We start from the raw sequence: 25,951 nt of genomic DNA, 5'->3' as shown, positions 1-25,951 counted from the left end.
ACTTGCCACTGCGTCTGGTGTAACTGCTGTACTTAGAGCTGGAGTAGCTGCGCTGTCTGCTGCGGTCAGAGTTTGAGTAGCTGCAGTACTTGTCACTGAGGTTGGTGTAGCTGCTGTGCTTGGAGTTGGAGTAGCTGAGTTATCTGTTGTAGTCAGACTTTGAGTAGCTGCTTTACTTGTCACTAGGGTGTGTGGGAATCTCCCTCCTAGGCTGACCACCCCAGGAGGGGAAAAAAGATGTGCTATACACTTCTATTATATACCTCCCAAGTACAGAAGTGGTGACCAACTGGAAACGCAAGCCAGATCAGTTTCATGATCAATAAGTCTATTGTATTACAAGTCATTACCATAAAGTACAATGAAACAAGAACCTTAGCCCAAGTCCCCAAGCTGATAAACACTAAGACAGCAAATACCGGCTGTAAGTAAGGTACAACATGCTGAAACTATGAGATAAAGAGCAACAACTCTGACAGCCAATAAATCAGCATTGTGACGAGTGAATACTAATCCAAAACAATGAATGCTTACCACAATTAGACACACTTCGGTCACTCTTCCGTTATCTCAACCCTTCGTGCCCCACTTTGGGCGCCAAAAAGAACTGTCGTGGTTTAAGCCCAGCCGGTAACTCACTACCATGCAGCCGTTCACTCACTTCCACCTCCTTCCTCCTCCCACTCCCAGAGGAATGGGGAGGAGAATCGAAAGACTGTAACTCCCATGGGTTGAGATAAGAACAGTTCAGTAACTAAGGTATAACACAAAACCACTACTGCTACAACCAAGAATAATAAGGGAAATAACTAGTGAAGAGAATACAACCGCTCGCCACCTGCCAACTGATACCCAGCCCGACCCGAGCAGTGATCTAGCCGTTTCAGGTAACTGCCCCCAGTTTTATGACTGCATGACATGCTGTGGTACGGAATACCTCTTTGGCTAGTTTGGGTTAGGTGTCCTCTCTCTGCTTCCTCCTGGCTTCCCCTCCTCCCTGACAGAGCATGAGACACAGAAAGCCCTTGGTCAGCGTAAACATTACTGAGCAGCAGCTAAAAACCATTGGTGTTATCAGCGCTGTTCCCAGGCCGAAAGTCAAAACCACAGAACTGCACCAGCTACTAAAAAGGAGAAAAATGACTGCTACTGCTGAAATCAGGACAGCAAGACATCAAAAAACTGTGAGGACAAACATAAATATTCCTCTCATTTAAAATGCTTTAAAAGCACATCCTGGATTCTTGAAAACAAGGTAAAGCTCATACTGCCACAGCCTCACCACCATTTTTACCCATGTGAGGAGAGAGACTGGCACAGGTGATGCAGATATCTTGACTGTAATATGAGTTTAGAAATAGACAGTCACCCAAACATGCAGTCACAGCCCATGCTGCCTCTCAAAGCAGCAAGAAGCCTCATCTGGCATGGCCTTTGAGATCGCCACTAACAGTGGGTAACTAGTAGAGTGCTCCACCATAATGCCCCTCCTCAACACTTGACTGAAAGATTGAAAGCATGTTACTAATGCCTTCAAAGGAGACAAGTCAGAGGGGTCACTGCTCTACCTAACCACAAAATGCCTCTGGAACTGCAAGAGCTGACATACTAGTTCAGGAGTGCCCACGCTGCATTTCACAATCAGCTTCCAGCTTGCTCTGCCACGCCAGCATGACTACACAGCTTTCAAGATCAGAGCTGCTCTGCACACAGCTAGCTCAGCGCCCAGGCAGAGCAAACTCCAGTCTGCCTGAAAGAACAGCCACACACTTGAAAGTTCTTCTCGCTGAGGGCCAGAAGATCCCTTGTGTGCGAAGTTGATGGATTACTCCAGAGATAAGAGGGACACTGACACCAGACTTAGATCTGCTCTGTGGAGCGCTGCGCCAGTCCACAGATCAAAAACATTCTGAAAACCTGTGATTAGGGCAGGCTTGAGCTGCTACAATTTATGATAAGACATATATTGGTTCCAACCAATCCAGGCTCAGAAAATGAAGGAACAGAAAAACCCAGACCTAAAACCACAGCATGAATCTTGCCAGCCCACATGCCACTCTTCATAATCACACTGAATATTAACATAAGGAGGGACCTTGCTCCACTGCAGAGCACTCTGCGTGTACATGTAATATACGTGCATGTACATGTAACAGAAGTATTAACAGTAGCTCTGAAGCTACTGCTTCCCAACATTATTCTTTCCTGGGTTTGGCACATACCCGGATACTATCAATTGTCAACCCTAATAGGAAATATTCTGTCTTTATATATTTACATAATACATACCAATCATAGCTTATATGTATTATTATTGGTTATACTAGGTCAACAATGCTTAGCATTAAGCAATCATAGCTTCTGTGTATTATTACCGGTTAACAATGTGTTATTACTGGTTATACTAGGTCAATCTTTTAGAACATTATAAAAGTCAGGAATTAAAAGTAATAATGCTGTGCCAGTTTGCATAAAGCATGACAATACTGAAGCAAACATATCTCACCCTCATATTATACCAATTAAAACTTAATGAAAAACTTACCAAAACAAACCCAAACCTGACAGTAACACCTCAGTGGCAATGGGTTTAAGTTTATGCAGCAATTTTAATCTTAGTTCTCCTTCAAAAATATTCATTACTGATGATTTTGCTATCAAGCTTTGAACCAATCTTAGAATCCTTCTAAGATGGCTCAGCAAGTGGTTAAGAAAAGCCAAGAAAACCCCCAACCAACCAAAACAAGCCTAAACCATACTACGTGAGGTATTAACAGTGCTTGCTCACCTCCACCCTCCACTGCCACTCTAGCTGAAGGGGATACAAATGTAGATTACACGAAAGTAATTTGTAATTCTTAAATTATATTAAAGATCAAAATGTTCTTATTTCCTGGAACTGAAATCTAAGTTAAATTGCACTTTAGAATGGGAAGAACATCTTTTCAAACCCTGTTCAAGCTTCCCAATAAACTGTGAGAGGAAAAAAATCAAATAAAAAATTTCTGCCTAGAACTTGTTAATTTAAGATGCAATATAGTGTGTGACAGAGCAAGGAGTACAGTTGAACTACCCTGTCATTACTTTTCATACTTATGACACAAAAAGCAGGTTAAAAAAATAAAGCATATTTACAGGGTTTCCTAAGACTGTTTAAAAGAACACAAAAATCTTGTACCTAGACAAGTTTCAGCCACCAGAATGGCAAGCATTATGTGCCTTGGAATTGCCCTGAAATTCCTCTAGCATGCATCAGTGGTTGGTAGGGCTCCTGAAAACAGTCTTTACTAACTTCACTTTCTGAATTCAGCTGAACTGGGCCTCTTCATCTGACTAAGCAAAACTACTGAGGAAGGCATGTCTTGAAAATGTGTAAATCATTCTTAAGTGCACAGTTTGGGGGTTTGCTCTGACTTGAAAGAACCCAAATTTCAAAATCCCTCAAACCAAAAATTTCAGACTTCAAAATGACCTGTCTCTTATAACATAAAGGTTACAAAAGCAAGTGTTTTGCACATTCACCACTTTGTGGCTTGGTGAAAGAGAAAGATGAAAAGTAAGTAGTACAGAGGTTTTGCATGAACTCTGCGAAGGAGGGAAATCATTCACTTGCATGTTCAGACACAGTGAAACCAAAGTAAATGGCACTGTTACAAAAAACAGTATGGGGTTGTGAAGAAGATCACAGAAATACTTGGTACTTACAGGCAAAAAATCTCCACATTATCTCTTTTATATTATTACATTTAAATTCCCAAACTACACAATTTATCAAAGCACATTTTTCTCTTATTTTGTTTCATGTCCTCAGTTGACAGAGATGTCTAGAAAGCAATCCTTGGTCCTCACATGGGGAAAGCATGGGAGGTGTGCTGTGCACCTCTCTGATTACAATTATCCATATCCACATCATGCATCCTCTGTGACTATGCTGTATTTTGCTGTGGGGTGGCAGGGACTTTGGCAGCCACCTGCATTGCTGGATCATTTCATGCTACTAGGAACAGTACAAAGGCATCAGATGAATCTCTCTGTGGTCTTAAAGGAAACTGCACAGAAATATACTTATCCTCAAAAATTCTTTGCAACTGGTTGTTGTGCTCAGGGAATCCTTCTGTGCAGTTCTCACAGAGGAAGAGTTCCTAATTTTGCTCTGATACTTAAGAGGTTTTATGAAAAGCCGAACTAAATCCACAGCATGGGACTACTCCAGGGACAGTGAAATACCAATTCAATGATTAACACCACTGAAAAAGAGTTTCTGCCAGCTGGTCCAGGTCATTAGTCTCACATCTTGGGATAATTCATAGATGGCCGTATCTCAAGGGCAGTATTTTGTTTATGAAGGGGAACAGCAATAGCCTTAGGGGAAAACACATAATACAAGCAAAGGAGTGAAAGATAAAACATGTAATACAGGCAAAGTAGTGAAGGATGGTCATGCTTGCACACAACAGCAACAGGTACACAGGAAAAACAGAAAATTAAATATACAGGAAATGCTCTCATGGAAGAGGTATGAAGTATAAAGATTACACTGCAACACAGGAAAGGTGAAGTACCTTACTCGATTAGTAGACAGTAGGCATAAATATCTTCTCCTCAGTAAATCAAGTTTATAAAAAGCAAAATGATGTAAACAACAAACTCAGCTGTCATAAGTATGTCTGACACAGGCACCCCACAGTGTATATTTTAGGCAGCTTAAGGACACAGACTTGTACATTTAGCCTGCCATGTCTGCCATCTGTCAAGGCGATCAGGATGTCCAATTCCCTTTAGTGGGAAGTACACATTAAAATTCTTTTGGTAGGTTGGGGAAAAAAAAAAAAATCTCAGTCAAATTTATTGAAAGGGACGACAAAGAAGTTACCACAAGTAACCCTATCCCACACAGGGAAAGAGCAACACTTCATCACTAATAAAAGCACAGCTTTCCCTTGATGAGCAGGTTTACCCTTGAAAGGTGCCTGTCAGTGTGAATAAACATAGGTAGTGTGTGGAAATATAAACAAAAATTCAGCCTGCACAGCATTTTCACTACAATATGGGAAATGTTATTCACACAAAGCACTCGATATACTCAGAAATAATCTGCTCTTCTTATTACATGATGTTAACTCCTCTGCTATATGCCATAAAACTAAGGCAGGGTAAAGTCTCCATTACTTCTTATCTTCAATAATCCTTGCTAGCATTCTTTCCAACTAACTGGAAACACCTAATATGTTCCAGACATGGAACACATATGTGAAACAAGGCAAGTATTAATTCCCTGTGCCATAAATTGATATCCTAGGAGGGAGGATGAAGTAAAACTAGCACATTTACTCTCTAAACTGCAACCTCATGTCCACACGAAGGACTAAGTGATAGCATTCATTAAAAAAAAAAACAAAACAAAACAAAAAACAAGAGAGGAATAAAAGAAATCTGTGAATTAAGTTTTCAAGGAGCATTTGAACATACAGTCATGTAAAGACACTGATGAGCTTTTCCTCCTCTGGGTGCAGAACAGCATAAATTATTATGACAGCTTTAATCTAGGGATTAAGGCTAGTGTTTACTTATGCTAATACATAATTTTGTTCAAAGTGATACCACAGAATGTTTAAAAAAGGGGGAGAGAGAAAAATCTTTCTGGGTCATTTTGGCCTTCCCTGATCTTGTTAGGATATGAAGCACTGTAGAAAAATTTCAAATGAGTATTAGTTGCAAAGAAGATTTTAATGACAGTACACCCTTGTTTACTGTTCTCTTGAACAATTTCCTAAAAGTACCTGTTGAGACTTGAAATTAACAAGTGCTGTCAAAGCATATGCCTTATGATCACAATAGTAAGCGTTCAACAGACATCAACATTCACAGTCTCAACTTAAGCACATCTTGCAAAGTTTCCACATTTTCTGCTCCGGATGTGAAAACTTTGCAATTCCACATGGTTCAAACAAAAACTACACATATGTAGCATCACACAGAAACTACAACATCACTTCAATGCAGTTGATTCTAAGTCAAACTCAGACTTGTCTATACCTGAACAGGCATTCACCCTTCACAAGAAACATTGAGAAAAGTTTTCCCAGCCTTCACTCAGCCTTCAAACAACTCTCCACTTTCAACAAATACACCATAATGAATAAACTTCCCAAAGATTACCACACCAAATAGAAAAAAAAACACACTTGGAATAACAAAACCAAAACTTGCCAATATATCTGCAGAGGCACAAGAAATGCTGTCCAAGACAGAAGCAAGACAACCAGTCAGGAGTATGCTTATATTTCCCAGAATATACTGAATGTACCAAATGGCCTCATGGAAAAATCATGGGTGAGACAACTAATACACAGATGAATGAAGATACATAGATAATTTTCAATCCCAATATTCCAAACAGACCTACAAAGTATTTTCAACAACTCAGCAAACTAATCACATAACTCAACCACATACCAAAAATCCCAGGCTGACTGCAACTATTTGTTCTATGATACTTACCATTTTCCCTACGTCCTCGACACCCTCCTTCTCCTTCCCCTACCCCACATGCTTCATAGGTGATAAGTATCTTAAAGCCTCTACTCTTGCTACCAAACTGCTATCCTTGCTCCACTGGAACCAACATTGTTTTCTCTCAAATGGTCTTAACAGCACAATGAAGTTAAAACTCTGACAAATGAGTTTCAAGCTACATTTTTTGGCTGCTTTTGTTTCCAACCTACAAAACTACTTGTGCCTAACAGCTTTGTAAGTTTTCCTCCATCCATATTTTGGTGAAGATAAGCATTCCCTATAGATGTAGCCTAGTTTAAAAGCACTATTTGAGATCATAAACAAGACACTGCAGAAGTAGGCTACTCTAATTTACAGAGCAAAATATAAAACTATAACGGCTTGTTACAAAATTCCTACTTCCTTCTGCTCTGCTGAAGTTCTCTAAACCCGCTACATAACACGAACAGAAAATCTTCCTCCCCTTTCTGCAAGCACCATCAGGAACATACATTTGAGGATAAGGTAATAGTCTTGCAGTAACTATCAATAACATTAACGTCACTTTGATGGTTTCTTGCAGTAAATTTTCGTAAAATACATTAGGCTTTGACGAACACACAAAAATTCCCACTTCATCAGACCTGAGATTGTGTTTTTCTTTCAGGCTTAAAGAAAAACTTACATCTTTTCCAAGGACTCTAAGCTCAAACTGTGTTTCCTTGAAGTGAACTTTTGTAATTCTAGGCCTGTAACAAGACAGACAGAACTTTGTGAGTTTTTAATTTCATGAATAATAAAGTTGCATATATTTACAAACAAAGAAAAAAAAATAATTCACAGGTAAATTTTTTTTTCAGGTATGCACCACATAACAACAGAAAAACATTTTAACCGAAGTACGGTAAAGGTGAACTAGTTTTTTCAATACCTGGATTATCAAAGAAATAAAAAATTGTATAATCCAGACAAATATTTGGAATTCCAAGTATACTTTTTTCTATTGATACAATTAACCTTTCAAATTTATACCACACATCATACATTTCCATATAACATCATTATAGTTTTTAAATTATACATACCAGAAATATTTTCCTACTTGTTTTTTATTCTTGTAGACAACAACACCTATGGGTGTTAATCCTAAAAAATATTCAGATTTGTTTTCACCCTAGAAAATAAAAATGTATGTCACTCATACAGTTGCAAGCTGTACCACTGAAGCAGTGAGGTCTAGTGAGAAGTCAGCCGGACCATAAAATCACAGACTGGTTTGAGTTGGAAGGGACCTTAAAGACCACCTAGTTCCAAATCCCCTGCCATGGGCAGGGACACCTTCCACTAGACCAGGCTGTCCAAGTCCAAGCCCTGTCCAACCTGGCCTTGGAAACTGCCAGGGATGGGGCAGACAGAATTTCCCTGAGCAACCTGGCAACTTCTTCCTAATGCCTAATCTAAACCTAGCCTCTGTCAGCTTAAAGCCATTCCCCTTGTCCTGTCACTACATACCCCCATAAAGAGTCCCTCTCCAGATTTCTTGCCAGCCCATTTAGGCACTAGAAGCTGCTCTAAGGTCTCCCCAGAGCCTTCTCTTTTCCAGACTGAACAAGTCCAGCTCTGCCAGCCTCTCTCCAGAGCAGAGGTGCTCCAGTCCTCAGGGCTTCTTCATGGCCTTCTCTAGACTTGCTCCAACAGCTCCACAACTCCTTAGCATTAGGGGCACCAGAGATGAATGCAGGACTCACCAGAGCAGAGCAGAGGGGTAGGTGACTGACTTGAACATACTGTTTCAATCTGCGTGCAAATGGGAATATAGCACTTGCTTTACTGACAAACATTCCTACATGAGAACTTGTAAGCATGGAGGCAAAGAGGCAAGAAAGAATGGCAGTGAGGGAAAGACTGTGAGACTCCATGTGCCATGGTGAAAAGCAAAAAAAGACTTTAGTTTTAAAAAGGAAATACGTTGGGATATTTGGCAAATGGCCAAAACTCAGAAACTGAACTCTTTATTCAGACATGAATGCAACAGACATTTAATTTTCAGATGAAGGTGAATACTGATTTTCTGACCTATTCTACCATAATATAACCTCACAGTTGCCTTCTCCCTCCTAAAATATTATCACCTGCATACTGCTACCAAGTGAAGTAAGTCCTCTGAGAAAGAGCATTTTTTTTTCAGAATGGGTAACAACATGCAAAGAACAGCTGCACACATCATCTCCATAAGAAACCATTCTTGGGATCAGTATTCAAATTGCAAACCATGTCAGGAGAGAACAGGGTGAATACCCCTGTGCTAGTTGCAGAAGGCCCCCATTTCCCCAGTTTATGGTCAGTAACAAAAATCAGATGTGCCCTACACTTGAAAGAGTGCAAACCTTACAGCATGAGTTTAGAAGAATGTCAGTTGCAAAAGCTTGTTCATCTGCCTATTTGAGGCAATGACAAAGAGTGCTGCAAGCTCTAAACCGGGAGAGGATGAACCACAAAGAATATCAACTGTGAGATGGACTGACTGTAGAAAAGTGTCCTTCTGTGTGACTACTGATGTAGTCACTGATGTGAGAAAGCTCATAGCACACCTGGCAAGCTCTTCCTGTGCTCCTCAGTGAACTAACTGCTAAAGGCAACTTTACTTTTAAAATGACCAAGCAAGGAAAAGAATTACATCTCTTCATGTGTCTCAAATGAGGGCTTATGTTGCTGTTGCAGTATTAATAGAAACAATAATATTCATGGGTTAGACTTGGGCATATTACAACTCATCCCCTCACTACCCAGAGCAGTGATCTTATTGCATAGTAAAAGCAATTCCAGGCTCTACTAATTTAACAGATTGTGTTGGATCATGTTCAGTCTTGTTCCAGTAACTCCCCCAGCTTTCTATGGGTGGGAGGGTTAAATGGGATATGAATACAATTAAGCTATAGGGTGAATTAAAAAAAAACATCATATTGTGGGCTACACAATTTTCAGCAGGAAATACATACTTAATCTTCTGTTAGTATCTTGATTTCTCTATTTTCTTTCAAATAATTTTACAGAGTACTGACATCTAACTCAGTGATCTATATTACAATTCTCCATCTGAACTTCGGCTTTTTTCTTCTGTTCAAAAAAAAAAACTGCCACAAGCGCAGTTATTCAAACAAGACAGGATTGTTTCCACCAGGAGCTGGTAGCCTCCAGGTGATGGATTGGATCCTATCCCATCATACATGCTGTTTTACAAAAGAAGTGGAGGGTTTTGCTGAGGCAATACAGACAACTTGCAGTGCTGCACGATACAGCAGAAGAAAAGCTGGAAACATATTCTCATCTTTAGCAAAACCTTCACAGTAACTATTAAAAAAAGCCCAACATGCTGCTGCTACCCCACCCTAGTTTTCACAATGGTATCGAAAAGGTTTCAGGACACACTTGCTGTTATTTACACAAAATAAATGTGGAAATACTTGTGTCAAAGCCAAAGACTATTCCCCTTTCTCATGTCCCCTGATACTTGCAGTCATTACTTCTTATTTATCTAAACTGTTTTTTTCCAAAGTTTAACTGATTGTCTTTTATAGTTATTATACAATCACAGCTTTTCATCTAAAACACAACAGGCTTCTGTAGGTAGAATGACCCAATCCCCTCAGTCTGTAAACATGAATTCTTTTGCATTTGTTAAATACAGTGCTTCCTCTCAAGTTATTCTGTGACAAGTAAACTACATAAATACTGTCCCCCACTTTATTAAAAGAAATTTTTTTCATTGTTACCAAATTTGAAATATTTAAAAAATACTTACATAAACAGGATGGAGATCCACTCCATACATTTCCAGGCACTTGGCCACCCCTAAGAAGTTCAATTCTGCCTCAGCAGGAACTTGACCCCTGTAAACAAAATTCTGTTAAGAAATTTGCACTTCCAGTCAACATATTAAAATAGATCACATTAACAGATACAGTATCCTGGACATGTATGCAATCCTTCCTTCCATTTGTTTAGACTGTCATTGTACTTTCAGCACTTGCTGAAAGGATACTTTCGGCTTATACTTCTGCTTGCTCCAAGTGAGACTGGACAGTAGGAATACATTTTCTATAAACTTTCTATTTTTCTTTCTACTAAACTTTCTCCTGTAAGATCCTATCACAGATATACGCTATCATATATACAATGCATGCCTACTACAGTGGCTAATATTTTCCCTACTGTCACAAACACACTCCAGACATTCCATTTTTTAGGTTTGAATATGCAAAATAACTTTTTTCTCAGTAACTATATATGATAATTAATAAAGCAGGAATAGAATGACTGACTGGGGTACTATTTCCCCACAGCAGTTTCTGAAAGCAGAGTTCATGACTTCAGAAAAAATATTCCTTTCTTCATAAAATCTTGTCTATAGAAAGCCACACAAACTAGCAATAATCAAGTCTGCTACGGTGAAAACAAAGTTTGGAGTCCGTCTCATGACACTACCAGTGTCAAAGATCCAGCTTGCCTTCCTATCAGCAAGTATCAATTCACCAGATTAAAACTACCATCAGCAGCATGCTGGTTGGAAACAAGAGCAGAAAACCGGTGGGGAAAAAAACCATGCTATTAGGAGCATATTTGACATCAGTGACAAAGGGCTGATTTTCAAAAAGAACAAAATGATCAAATAATACAAAGTCGCCAACAGACTCATCCTCAGAATTTAAATTATTCTTTCCTTAATAACTCCCATTGGTACAAGAGCAAAACACTGTTTCAAGCCTGAAATATGTGAAGCTACTTATTCATCTTCATTCTTTTTTAATACTTCTGTGAAAGTTACTGAACTGTTATTGAGAAAGTACAACACATCTTGTGAAAATGTTAACTCAAAAAGGATGCATTTCCTGCTTCACCCTGTGACTGCTCTCTTAGGGAAACCACTGCATTTGCTACCTTTCAAATCTGAGATGTGAAGCAGAGCTCAGCATTTTGACTCAAGACCTGGAAAAGTCCTGCAATATGCTCATTCTCACTCTTTGTCCCCAGCCTAGCAGCTCCTTTCCAGGTTTTCCCAAATTCTTGCTATGCCTGACAAGACAGAAAACATATCTAACATGAACACTGAAATAGTGTGCTAGCATGAATGTAACAGTATAGGTATTTAAAATGCTCGCCTATCTTGAGGTGGGCTGCTTCAGCCCACCTATTGTGCATAGTAGAAATGATACTGCTTCAGGTGTTGGCCCTTCTTTCTAAGGACTTACAGAGAAACAGCAGACCTGAAGCTTGTAAGAGAAATCTCTTTCTTCCAAGGGCTGGATCTCCCAGCAGATCTGTGATTCATCTCTGTACTCAGAATAAGCAGAACACTGGATATTCAGCAAATCATATTGTCACATCTGGCATGTCTTTTATCCACTACTGCTATAAAAACTTACTACACAACTTGATTTTTTTTTTTTTTTTTTAAATCTTATTGGTAGCGCTCAGAAATGTAAAGAAAACATTCACTGGAGCCATATTGCCTTACTGAGTTCCCAGACAGAACATCAGTCCTGAGCAAAGTGGATTATGCCATTACTGAATTACTGCTAGAATCCAACACCAGTTTAAATACTGCTAGTAGCATTTCCTTACTGACCATACCTAAAAGAATGATGATATGCTTATCCCACTTTGTCACTCTGAAAGTAGCAGAAGTCTCAAATGCCAAATAAGTGTGTGTGCACATATATTTCCACAATAATACATAGTTTGTAAGAAATTCACAGAAGTTTTAAAGGAAGTAAAGATGTGAGCTGAAGCTTCTGAAGGAAGCAGATGGAAGCCAGAGGAAGAAGTCCTCCCAAATACAAATGAAGAAGACAGAACATGAAGGGAAGTGAGAAATATCAGGGACTGAAATAATGTGCAGTGCAGTGCCTCATTTTTTACCACATATGAAATTACAAACGCTACTCCTCAATGCTCTCCAAAATGAAAGAGTCTTTGCAGATGGTTATGGCAGGGCAGGCAATGTAACAGCCATGCAGCTGACAGACACTGCTCATTGAGATGGACAAAGTGTGCCACTGAGGGCCCTAAACAATATTGAGAGCTAGTCTGAAAGCTAATTATCCTTAAGGCTGCGATATCAATTCAAAATACTTGCCAAGTATCAGTTAGTCCCAGATCTGCTGCAGTCTGGAACAGAAAGAGCGGAGAGGGGGAGGAAGCGGGGGGAGTGAGCAGGCAGGCTGGGTGGTTCTGAGTTACTGACTGCACTTAAACCAGGACAGTTCTTCTCGGCACCCAATGTGGGACACGAAGGGTTGAGATAATGACAGATGTGACCGGAGTGTGTCTAATCCTATTTGTGATAAGCATTCATTGTTTCAGATTAATAGTCGCTCATCACAATGCTAATTTATTGGCTGTCAGAGTTGTTGCTTCTGACCTCACAGTTTCAACATGTCGTACCTTACTTACAGCTGATTGTTTGCTGTCTTAGTGTTTATCAGCTGGGGGACTGGGGGTAAGGTTCTTGTCCCATTGTACTTTATGGTAATGACTTGTAATACAATAGAATCATTGATCATGAAACTGATCTGGCTTGCATTCCCAGTGCAGTCACCGCCTTTATACTTTGGGAGGTATATAACAGAAGTGCTTAGCAATTACATTTCTTTTTAATCCTTCTCGGGTAGTCACAAAGGAGACATTCTCTTACCCTCCCCAAAGGAATGGGGAGGCGAATCAAAAGAATGTAACTCCCACAGGCTGAGATAAGAACAGTCCAGTAACTAAGGTATAACACAAACCACTGCTGCTACCACTAATAATAATAATGATGTGGGAAATAACTAGGGAAGAGAATACAGTACCACCTGCGGATACCCAGCCCAACCGACCAGTGAACTTGCCCTTCCATGTAACTCTCAGTTTACATCCTGGGCGTGACATGCTGTGGTATGGAATACCTCTTTGGCTAGTTTGGGTCAGGTGTCCTGTCCCAGCTTCCTCTCAGCTTCCCCTCCTCCCTGGCAGAGCGTAACACTCAGAAAGTCCTTGGTCAGACTAAACATTTGAGCAGCAACTAAAAACATCGGTGTTATCAGCGCTGTTCCCAGGCTGAAAGTCAAAACCACAGCACTGCACCAGCTACTAAGAAGGAGAAAAATGACTGCTACTGCTGAACCCAGGATACATGCAAAAAAAACAGACAGAACCTGCAACTAAAACCAGTTTACCTGGAAGCAAGGTACATGCACCACCACCAAGGTGTCTTGCAAAAATCCCCAAGCTTCCATGCTGAGCTCCAGAAAGGATAAAGTAAGTCTTCTAAACCATATCATAAACCTGTTCCTAAAATGTTTCTGGTGAGATAATCTAGGATATGTCCTCAGCCATTGCAGCTTCAAACCTCTTAACTAGAGACCACTGTCTCCTGTACAGAAGTCATTGCTGACAGTGCCGATCATGACAGGCTCAACTAGCAATGGGTACACCTTACTTTCACTCTCTTTTCTGATGCTGCTAAATCCCTGACACCTAACTGCAAAAGAACTTCAGAGGTCTAGGTCAATAAGCTTACAAAAATACTAAAGACAGTGTCAAGACAGTTATGACCTCTCTTTGCAACCACTGTTCCCCCAGCTTCTTCAAGGTTACAAACTTTTTGAGACAAATGGGTCTTAAATCTCATTTACTACACTAATGACTGCAGAAACTTGAGAGAGAGGAATTAAGGTTGTTTAGTATCAGTGGCCTGGTACACAGAATTCATCCCAAGTTTCATTTTTGAAACACAACCACCTCTGATGTTGAATCAAACAAACTCTCTGTTACTCAGTTTCCAGTCTCTGGAACAGAAAAACCAGCACTTTTGTACTTCGCAAAAGAACCTGTAGCAAGGTTCTCTGTAAATCATCAATTACTGTAAGGCAGTCAGGCAACTACGTAGAAATAGTTACTGAAAACAGACTCTTCACTGAAAGAGAAAGCTGAGGTCAATGTGGCAACTGGCACTGATTCCAATTACAGGAGAACTTCCCAAACAGAACAGCTGTGCTTCTGAGTTAATACCTATTCTCATTAAACAAGGCACAAATAAAACTAGCATGCAAAACTACAGGCAAGAAATTTCTTAACCTTTATCTAGACCATGGCTTCTTTATAGCAAAAGAATCAAGAAATCTGAATTTACATGCAAGATAGCTAGCTCTGATTATCTTTACTTTAACAAAGGGTAGGATGAGTGTACTCATAAAAAGTTTCCTATTGCACCCATCTTAATAAATGGCTGCACCACAATTGCACCTCACTTGGACTTGTTAAAACAAGCTTCTTTATACTTACCAGGAATATGAATTTGGAGATAAGCAAGTAAATGTTTAATCTGGCGTTGTGTACAGTTGATCTGGCATACCTTTTATTTTCAAAACTGATTTCATGTTTTGCATTTTTGAAGGCACTGTAGTCTAATATTTGGAACATCAGGTTGGGAAGCCAAATCTCTCTACCTTGCAGTGCTTTCATACAGCAATTGGCAGTTCAGGCTCTGTACCAGGAGTACTTCAAGTCTAAAACTAACCTCACTGAAAGTATGTTATACATAGAAGACCACTTCTAAATATGAGTAAGTGGGACAAAAAGTGCCTCTAAATTGCTGGCGATTTTTTCATTTTATTTTTGTACATCTAGAGGCAGTGTAAACCTCCTCTAAGAAGACTACTTACACAGCTGCTGCAAATGTATCTAGTATTTAACCTGTATTCACACATAATCACTTTCTAGCTCTACCACCTTTACTGGAAATCACATCCTTTGCTCCAACATTCCTATGAAATTACTGGTTTTCCTCTCTATGTTGCTGCTGTTGTTCATCTCTCAAGCACTGACAGAAACAATGCGGCCAAAGGTTACTACTAGCTCTTATCTCGCTTATCTGTTAGACACCCCAGTCCATACTGGTTGTCCATACTGCAGTTTTGCTTTTTTGCTTCCCAAGTAATCAAGGAAAGGCACTTTATGCACAAACTGCAGCCTCACAGAAAATGAGCTGACTCCTAAAGCAGCATCTTGGGATCCACCATCAGGCAGAGATTATCCAGAATGTCAATGACAGCACAACTCACATGTTTTGTGTCTAAGGGGATTGTTATCCCAGTAACTGAAAGACAGAGAACTGAAATTCTGCAATCTTTATAATGAAAATGACTCTGCCTTGTCAAACTTTTATAAAGGTTAAGTTGGGAATCCATTAATCAACCAGGTTGGTTGACATACATGATCTCTGTAGCCCTCCTCTGTCTCATCTGCAGTGTGCCTCACATTCTCCTCCTGCCCCTGTCAAGTACCATAACTCTAGCTTAATCCCACTTTCTGAGCTCCTTCCCATACGTAAGAAATATTATCATAGTTTCAATGCCTGTGAACTTTGATAGTACCTTGTTCAGTTTAAATCAAAATTACTTCGAGGCCTGCAAATACCCTGTTCTCCCACTGCTTTAAAGTCACATGCAAAGTTTTGGAATTTTGTTTTTTGTCCAGAAACCAGCACTTTGAAAGCCTTGTGTTATTCAGTACTGGCTGATGACTCTGCTTCTGGGTGCTGCTTTTTTTCTTAGAAATCATATGTTCTTCCTCACAGTGAAACCCATTATATCGTTCACTGCCAATATGTTTTATGTAACATATGTTGATTAACAAAATGAAAGGACTTCATGCTTGTAAAACCAAACTGTCTCTTTAATTCATGCAGATGTTGTAGCTAAGATTATCACTTAAACCATGGGCATATAAACTGCTTTCCTGGTACCTCCTGCAGTATGAGACACCCCTACAAAGAAACGTTCATGCAGGTTGCTACAAGCACTCCTTCATTACCTTAGCTAAGCATCTGGCAAGAAAATAGAGGCTTCATTGTACAAAGTGCTGTAAATTATTAAATCAAAAGTGGGTTTGTCCCAAGCATTCATTTGAATACGAAGCGCAGTACAAAGAAATGTTATCCCCATTTTACAGACAGCAGACTGAGGCATGGGCATAATAAGCAATATGCCCAAACAGGAAATCTGTCCGGGAATAGGGAACTGAACTTGCAGACTTTTATTTATTTAACTACAAAACTAAAAGAAAACAGAAGCACTATTAAAACTGCTGGTTCTGAAACACTCATACATTGGTCTGACATACATAGTATTTCCAGTTATCGCCCCATCGGTTCCTAAAAGAACAACTTTAATTATGTAAAATGTTTTCTGTTTCTGAGGGACATAACTGAACTCTGTGTTCTTCCCTTGGGTCTAGAGACCTCCACTCTGCAGGCACAAGCTGCACCCTTCCCCACCTACCAAGCATCTCTGTATCTGATGTTACCTGCCAAGTTCCCAACAGTACTGAGTTCTTACATCAGAGTTTTGTGTATCCGCTCTATGGCTTCCTCCAGCTCTTCCTTCTGGTCTGGAACAAATCGGTACTCCGAGACGTAACCTGCAGTGTGCTTATATGGGTCATAGTCCCCCAGCTCAGCTAGAGAATACAAGAAGAAAAGAAAGGTCACCTATTTTCAACACCTTATGTTAAACAAAAAGTGTTATATCATTCACCTATTGGTCCCAAGACACCTGTTTCCAACTGACTGCCAATACCATGTAGTCCATTAAAAAACAACAAAACAGTACATAGCTATTCATATAAGCACACATAAAACCAAGAAAAAATGTTTTCAGCCATTTTAAAAGAGAAATTGAAGGTTCAGAGATAGAGGTTTTGGCAGAATTTGTACCACTTCTACAGGACTGAATAGAATTTCATCCAAGCCAGCAAAGTTGAGATTTGATGACATATATTATTTGGTAGTATATGTAAAAGAAGTGAAGAAAAAAAGTTTTGGTTTTGGAATATCTGTGCCCTCCCATAAGATATAATATTACAGACAGAACTGACCACCTTCTTTCTGGGTCTCCTAACACAGATGTCAGTGTGGGAATGCAAATGGAGACAAATATCTTGAGACACATGGAGGTATGCCCTTCTAAAGGTAAGCATTGTTTCTTCTGAGGAAATGCAAGACTTCATTTTTTAATAAAATATCAATATATTTCCTGAACATTAAATTTACTTTCAAATTAAATTTTTTTTTTAAATAATTTTCTTAACACAATAGATAGCTGGTATAATTTTTTTTGAAACAACCTTAAATTTGCATACATTACTTATGTCAGATTTCACAATGCAATGCAAATCTAAAATAAATAAGCACCTTGGTCAGAACTCACTTCTACTGATCTTAACTATAACTGCAGCTATCTGAAAAACTGTGAAAATTAGTATTTCAATTTTTTAATAACCCTAAGTAAAATCTACATAGGGTAGGCTTCTCTGAAGAAAGCTTCACAGGAGGTTTTTATAAAATGCCTACAAAGTCAAAAACATAGCCAAAAGGAGGCTTCAAGACCCAAGAAGCAAAGGATTCATCTAACAACTCATGTTTCTTTCCAGAATTTAATGATGTTTCTAGAACAAGATAGTGATCTGCTCAGTAGGGATGTTGAAAACTTTCTCTAGAAAACCTCTGTCAAAATAATATGATTTTTGCCCATAACAGGAATAACAGGAAGGACTACAGCAGCAATAACTCCAGCACTCTCAATAGGAAAATTCTCCAAAATGTGCCATGGGTACTGATTTTTCCATCATCTCCACTATAATAGTCTGGAATCTTTGACCACAAAAAGAAGAAAAATGATTAATTGGTTAAAAACAGGACCTGCCCAGGGACCAAAGATGACACCCAGGTACAATCTGAATGGTGAAAGTAGGGCTCGTGGCTAGAGCAGCACATGAGTAGAGGACCCTGGGAGAACACAGGCCCTGGCCCCTCCTCTGGATCTTGGCAGCTGCTGGCTGCACCAGGCAAGACACCACAAGTATCAGTACAGAAACAGAGATTCTCAGCTAATGCCAAATTCCCACAAATGCACTTGATCTTAGTTTAGGAAAGAAAAAAATACAGTCTGTCTGGCACACCACCTTTCGAAAGGCTGTTGATCTCAGCGCTGATGCCCTGGGTTCATGTTTTCAGTACCTGAACATATTTCCCAGGTGGTTTCATATACTTTGAGCAACTGCAGGCTCTAAATAAAAAGACAAAGCTTTTTATAGTCAATGGGAATGTATTCTTGCTGGTGCCAGGACTAGCTTTAAACCACTGTATGTAACCTTTGCCATGCTTTAACTCTCCTCTCTCACACAAGCTTCCTCACTGTTTTCCAACAGAATATCTGAGATCAGAATCTCAGTTACAGGATTTTATACCAAAACAACAACTCCCGATATGGACCTTACAAATGACTGAAGAACAAGAAATTGTTCTTTTTTACTCATTTCTATTAATACCATTGTTATCATCATTATGTATCTTCCTGCCTCATATTTGCAGCATTTTTTCAGGTAAGGCATATATGCCAGTAGAGCAAAATGTGCACTGCAAACAGTTCTTCAGAGTATGACATGTCACATTTCTTAGGAAAATGAAGTTAAAAATACTTGCATAAAAACTGCCTGAATTTTTAGCTTTTTAGGAACACATATAACACACCGTGAAATTCTGTATAATGCCCACTTCCATTTTATACACAAATTATTCTGCCTTGCTATTCTAAAATGGAAATTTAAGGAGGACTATTTTCTGTGTTGCATTAAGTGTTGTTAAGTCACACATGGAACACCAATAATACATATAATCTCTGCTTAATACTTACCAGTCATGGGAAATCTAAATTTAACACAGAAAAAATTACAAATACAGGTCCCAGCATGACTCATCATAAGATTCTTGGTTACCAGTTGTGTTTGAATACAGAGTTTGAACTGTAATGTGAAAGGAATAACTGGTAGACAGACAGTTCCTTTCAAATTGATTGCTAGCTCTATCAAGAATGCACAATATAACATCCACTTCTGAAAAAGCTAACTACTGATGGGTGAATGCAGATAAATGACAGATAGAATTAAAATTCTTCACTTCAGGTCAAAACACATCCTCCCTTCAAGCAGAGGCACATTCATATTGACAACCTAATTCTGGAAAGAATCTTTGACTTGACAGCCTTTATTGGCTGGAGGTTGCCAACAGCCTGCCAAATCTGTGACCTCTTGATAAAGGTTCTGTCAGACCCTATCTGCAATCCAGACTAAGTCACAAAGACTTAGTACATGACAAGATATTCCTCAGCAGGCAAAAGTGTTTGGCAGAATCTTCAGACTGACTTTTCAGTTTCGTCTTTACATTAACTTCTATATTGCTTCCCTATTATCTGTTCAGAACAGTCATCTATTTACAGTTCTCTAGATGAAATCAGTCATACTAGTTTTGTTCTGCTTTGAAATGAATGCATAAAGTATTAGTGGAGTCTTCAGTCACCACTTAAAATTAATCCTAAAGCAGGATTAACAGAAATAAACTCTCAGCTGGCCAGAAGAACTTACACTGAATTATATATGCTCCCAGCTGTGCTGCAGTGTTGCTTGGACAAGGTAAACGGCCCTGTAAAACATCCTGCTTGACTTGCAAGAAAAACTGATACCTAAAACACAGAGAGAAAACAAAATCATTATTTCAACATTGAGTTTGATGCATCAAGTAATGTTACACCATATTCCATTTTACTGAAGACATGCCATGTACCATAACCATGTGACAGTCAAGAAGCTTCCTTACTGACTTTTCCCCTCCTGACCCTGAAGTAACAAACAAGATTAATTTAGTGAAAGAACTTAGGTAGGGGAACACTGTAGTTTTCCTATCTACTTATACCATGCAGATATAATTAATTTTCCCCCTAAAAACATGATTTCTCTCTTTTGACTTTCACAGAGCAGTCAGGGAGTAGGCAAGAGGACTAAGAATCAGAAAAACTGAACAAGAGACCTATCAAAGGGCTGAAGTTTAACCCTGATCAGAGGATCAAAGTAAGGGAGAACTGGGTATTGGATACTTTTTTACTCAAATGTTTCCTTTCCAGACACCCAAGTATCAGCTAAAGCAGCCAGCAGATTTGACGGGAGTCCATACCTCCCTGAAAAGAATGGAAGTGCGTATCAGCAGCAGCTAACTGTATCTGTTGTAACATGGAGTACTCTCCTTCTTGGGATAGAAATAGCAGGGGTAAAAATGTAATTTTCAGAGTCGACACTTTATGAAGCACATACTGAAACCACTTGCAGTGAAACAACATGCATAAGACAGAAAAGACAAGAGAACAAGGCATCATAAAAAGGATCTGCTTGGTTTTACAGTTCCTCATTTATTTATTTACTCATTTATAGGAAACCTTTCCTATGCTGGTTGCATTTTGTCTGGTTTTACTACAACAGATGTTCGCAGGATTTCACGTTAGCCTAAGCAAATTTCTTGTACCAAGTTCCTACAACAGGTAACAATATTGAGAAGGTAACTTTTTAAAGCAAAAATGGTCAACCATACAAGCATATAGTCTTTCATTATTCACTAATTCAACTTTATCTACATAGAGCCATTCAGCTACACTGCAAATAATTTATTCTGTGTTAGTACAAGTTACTTATGAAAACACCTTGGAATGATCTTTAAGTTCAAAGTGCATGTACACTGATTTCAGGGAAGTTCACGAACTGCAGATTGCATGACAGCTGATTACAAATCACTTAAGATCCAGTCAAATTTACTAGATTTTATCACCCCAGATGAGCATCTGAATAAGGATAACAGCATCTTCCTGGTTAATGATCCCCCAGAATTTTTGCTGTGACAGATACTATAGAAGGAATGTCCACCCTTAAAAAAAAAAACGGCTAATACTCTCTGCCTTAAAGGACCAGGGCACTGTGTAAGAATTTTCTGGGAATGTCATGAGGGAACACAAAGCATGTACACTCAGTGTTTCTTAACTCTAGGCAATACCTCAGTAGTGCTTCCAGCTTATGTTTGCCAGTACTATCTAGACAAAGCTTGTCTGTATGAATGGTGATAATGATAAAAATTATTTTATATCTACTGTGGACTACACAGCATCTTCTTTTTAACATGAAATGCATTTCTTATATGCACCCATCTTTCTGTTAGCACTCCTCCATCTCTACAGTGCTTCTGAGGAGCTTCATATCAGATGATACTATAAATGTTTTCTTCATGTAGCAGACATCTATAATTCTACATTCTCATAGTAGTGTCAAAACAAAGCAGGATAGGAATGCAAAAAAACACCCTCTCCCTGAAAAAAAAACAAACAAAAAAAAAACACAAACAAAAAAAAACACACAAAACAAACAAACAAAAAAAACAACTATGAGAGCCAACTGTTAAGTGCTTAAGTGACTTCTCTAAAGTGAACACCATGAATTCCCACTGAAGCCACTAAGCTCCTCTCCTTTTTCCCACTAAGGACAAAATGACCTTTTGTCCAAACTTGTAGCTAAAGGACCTTGTGAACTTTCAAGTTTGTCGTGTACATATGATAGTGGCTAAGCACTAGTTTGCTCTAGCAACCACATACAACAAAGACCGCAGCATTAGCTTTTGCCTACAAGTTGGACAGATTTTGCTGCGAACCAATTACAAATTTAGCATGTTTTCATTATCTGCAAATAGTAATCATGTAATGCCACAGATCACCAATATCCAATAACAACAGTGTCCCCTCTCATATCCATTAAAATGAACAAACACATGCTCCAAAGAAACATACTGGTTAGCAAAAAACAGTTAACACTTCTTAATCATGGGAATTACACAGTTTGTCAGAAAATTATTGTTATTAAAAAAAGTAGGGCCTTTAATCCCCTCTAAGCAAGAGGAGTTTTTGTTTTTTTTTTGGGGGGGGGAACACAAAAAAAACAAAACCAACAAACAAAACCAAGAAAAAAAAATCAAAACCACCAAAAAAAAACCCTTCGGTCCAAGATTCAAGGGTCTACAGGAATAAATGCTAAGAAATGTTGAGGGCAATTGATTATCCAATGTGTTTTGTTCAGTTTGTCAACACAAGCATATCACTTTCTTACACCTCCCCTCTGTGCTTTCTAAGATGCAAATAATGCATACTCAAATACCGCACAAAGATGAACAAAGTCTTAGGAATTATACTGAAATGCTTCTCAGATAGAGTCACATACCTAATCAGCAGTGCAAATCACTGACTGACCTTATTACAAGGCAAAGGGAAACAGTTTCTGAAAACTTAGCCCCTGTCATTTCCCAGACAGAAATCCACCCTGCCTCCCCGGTAGCAATCACAGGTTCGGTGGCAAAAAAGCTCCCTCCCCAGGGTCATCCATCTTCCCCTGTGAGCAGGGCTGCAAATGCTTCTGGAAAAGTACAGGAAAACTGCATCAAACTTTCATGGTACAGGGGCATCACATTGTGGCCAGTTTACACTCTTTTACCTGCAAAATCAGTGTTTATTACTTTTACCAGGCCAGCTCCTATCTTGTTATATTGGATACTTTCTGTACTGCTGTACCAGTACAGAAACAAAATAATTTTCTTCCTCTGGTAGAAGAAAAATATTCTACCTGTTCGTAACTGCCACCTTTGACTAAGGAAAATTTAAAATCCTGCATGCATCCTAATGAATTTTTATGTGCCATATTCCTAGGACATCAAAAGAAATATTTTGTCATTTATTAATGCAAGCCAGTGCACTAATTTTGTCCACCTACCTACTCAAATCCTCTAATTTCCTTTTGAATCTAAAACTAAGTGTCTGAGACCTTTCATAATTAAAGCAAACAGAAAAATCTGTGTGTAAGAGTTCAGGCAAGCGTGTGTGTGTGTGTGTGTGTGTGTGTGTGTGTGTGTGTGTGTGTGTGTTACCATGTGTTTATGTGCAAGTGTGCTGTGCATGTGTTAGCATGTGTATCCACATATTTTGTAGAGGCCAAACTTAGTTAAAAGAATCAAAAGCATGCAATTCTTCAATTTTCTTCACATATTTTTAGAAAGACCAAAAGAAATCCTCTTGGAAAACAGTTCCAGAATTTAACCTAAAATCAATAAAGAAGCAAATTCCCTATATTCATATTTTATATCCAAGTAAACTCTAAACTCAATTAAAAGCACAACAAAAATGCAGATGTGACAATGCATTCCTTAAAAAACAGACAAAAAAAAACAAAACCCACACAACAAAACACAAGTACTCTCTTTGGGTTTTGATGCACCAGAGACCAACTTTTCATTTTGGATTTCCAAATGGTTGTCCATACTGACCAGTGTGAATCTAGTCACAATTCTTTTCCTACACATACATCTTCAAGCAAAAACATTAAGATGTTCAAGTGAAAAGAAAACCAACCCAGACACACCACAACAATACACACCTGGCTAGAATAGATTACTGCCCTGAAATAAACAAACTAAAAATTCTATTCTTATGGAATCCTGTACCTTGTGATTTCTTCTTTAAGTTTACATGGATCCTCTGCATAGAATTTAATGCCAAAATACAGGGTGTATGGTGGTCCATCTGAGGGAAAAAGTATTTGGTGCAAAAGTTAGTTGTTATGAACTGTTAATTGTTATTAATTGATACTGGTTGACTAAAAAACAGCTAATAAGAAGCATATTTTTATATTTTATGGCACTTGAAAAAGTTTCAGAAAAAATGTTACATTCACATCACAAATCCATTACACATTTTCTTTCTTATAGCTTGTCTGACTATATGGAGTTTTTGTTTATTTTAAGGATTTGACTTTGGATTTAATTTCTAACTTATATTTTCTCCAAGTTTTTGATTTTTTATTTTTTTTTACTGCTTGCTTTTGACTTTAGGTACTTTTTCACTGAAACTATTTGGAAAATGTTATTGTTCATGAAGTGTGATTCTCTGTCCTAACTAGTAATACTGAACACTAATGCCTTCCAAATTTTCAAATATCTTATGAAGCAACTTTAATTACGTGCCACTTTAATTAAGAAGTATTTGGAAAAGCTTTTCTAATTAACTTTTAAAAAATATTCCCTCAAAAGATTCAGTTAACTCAATACTGGAATTCTTTTAGCTAAATTTATTCCACGCATGCTCCACATAGTATCTTTTTATAGAAGGTCTCCAAATTCTCAAGTAATATAATCTTACCATGTTCTTTAATTATAATAAATAACAGATCTTGCATCTATGATATCTGAAGAGTGACAGTAACAGCAGACACTCTATTATCAACAAGAGGAATTGCTTCTACTTTCAGAAGCAAAAAGGAATCTAAATTGGTTGTGGTATGGTACAGTATAATAGAGGTATCACAGCTACTATAAAATTAATTATACAAGTTAAGAATAGCACCATAAATTATTCTAAAAACAATAATTCTAATAAAGTCTTTGGACAATAATCACACAAATTACTGGAAAATCATGGTATGTCCAATCTATGTGTGAAATTTTGATACAGCTGTGAACTGCAGTAATAAACGTGTTCAAGAACTATCAATCTGTTGTGACTAGAATATAAATGTTGCATAGCTGTACATATGGAACATTGCCTCTGTTACTCCATCTTCAGATATATTCTTTATGTTCAAATTAGATACATACTGTTTATCAACTCTTTATGTTCAGCAAGGGTCTTTGCAGGATCTAGCCAGTACTGTAAGACAATGATGACAATTAATCACTTAACATTGAAAATTAATACAGAACAATCACAATTCTAAATTTATTCATATATTGATATTTATTAGCACACTTCAGCCTGCTAATGACAATGTTGTTCCAGTTTCTGATCAGAGAAACACTGTACAAGTCTAACATTGCATATTTTCTCTGGGGGTAGGGGTCTTTCTAAAAGGAAACCTGCTTGGTAAGAGCCACCAGGTTTCAGGCTCATAACAAGCTGGTTCTACAGAAGTATCATGCCCTTTGGTGTCTCACTGATCTGCTGGTACATGGATGTGCAACCTTGCTACTTTCTTCTTGAGAGATTAACTTCAGCAGGGTACTTCTAAATAACAACAACAAAGTATGTAAAACAGGGAAAATGAAGAGGCTTCACTTATATTATGAAAAACAAAAGATTGTAGAAACAAAAACTGGAAACAAAAAGGCTGCAGAACACAGCTTCTAGAAACAGCAAATTAAGGCAGATTGAATCTATTCCCTTAGTACCCGCAACTTTTTAACTGAGGAACTACATGACCAATGGACAAAGAAACTCCTTATTTGCACCCCTGAATTCACCCTATAGAGAATAAACATTAAATGATTAACCAAAAAATCTCCCCCTTCTAGTCAAAGAAGGGAGGGGAAAACACTACAAAGCATTTGAATGGAAAATCTCAAGCAACTAATTTTACAAGTGGTTGTAAACAAGTATTATTTTGACAAAACTTGAAAACAAACTACTTCCATTAGCTGCTGATCCACCTACAACAGAAACAGCTGTATGCCTTGTCCTTGACCATTGCAATTTCAAATCCTGGAATGTTTATACAGAAAAATTTCCTAAAT

The 25,951-nt window shown here is 38.4% G+C and overlaps 1 protein-coding gene across 5 annotated transcripts in view; it reads right to left on the bottom strand.

Moving 5' to 3' along the window:
• The window catches only part of EPB41L4A (erythrocyte membrane protein band 4.1 like 4A), a 127,467-nt gene that overhangs the window by 53,632 nt on the left and 47,884 nt on the right, over positions 1-25,951 (bottom strand). For all 5 annotated transcript variants that reach the window (XM_062604234.1, XM_062604235.1, XM_062604236.1 and 2 more), the window contains exons 3-9: positions 25,040-25,091; positions 23,891-23,969; positions 19,954-20,051; positions 16,872-16,992; positions 10,298-10,385; positions 7,581-7,669; positions 7,181-7,244 (exon numbers count right to left, since the gene is read on the bottom strand). In XM_062604234.1, the coding sequence (XP_062460218.1) occupies positions 7,181-7,244; positions 7,581-7,669; positions 10,298-10,385; positions 16,872-16,992; positions 19,954-20,051; positions 23,891-23,969; positions 25,040-25,091 (591 nt within the window). The remainder of the gene's footprint in view (positions 1-7,180; positions 7,245-7,580; positions 7,670-10,297; positions 10,386-16,871; positions 16,993-19,953; positions 20,052-23,890; positions 23,970-25,039; positions 25,092-25,951) is intronic.

This window comes from Pezoporus occidentalis, unplaced genomic scaffold (assembly GCF_034315485.1).
Source record: "Pezoporus occidentalis ecotype Australia unplaced genomic scaffold, CSIRO_AGI_Poc_V1 ctg84, whole genome shotgun sequence".
In the NCBI taxonomy this organism is placed as follows: domain Eukaryota; kingdom Metazoa; phylum Chordata; class Aves; order Psittaciformes; family Psittacidae; genus Pezoporus; species Pezoporus occidentalis.
This window is presented reverse-complemented; position numbering and strand designations above follow the sequence as displayed.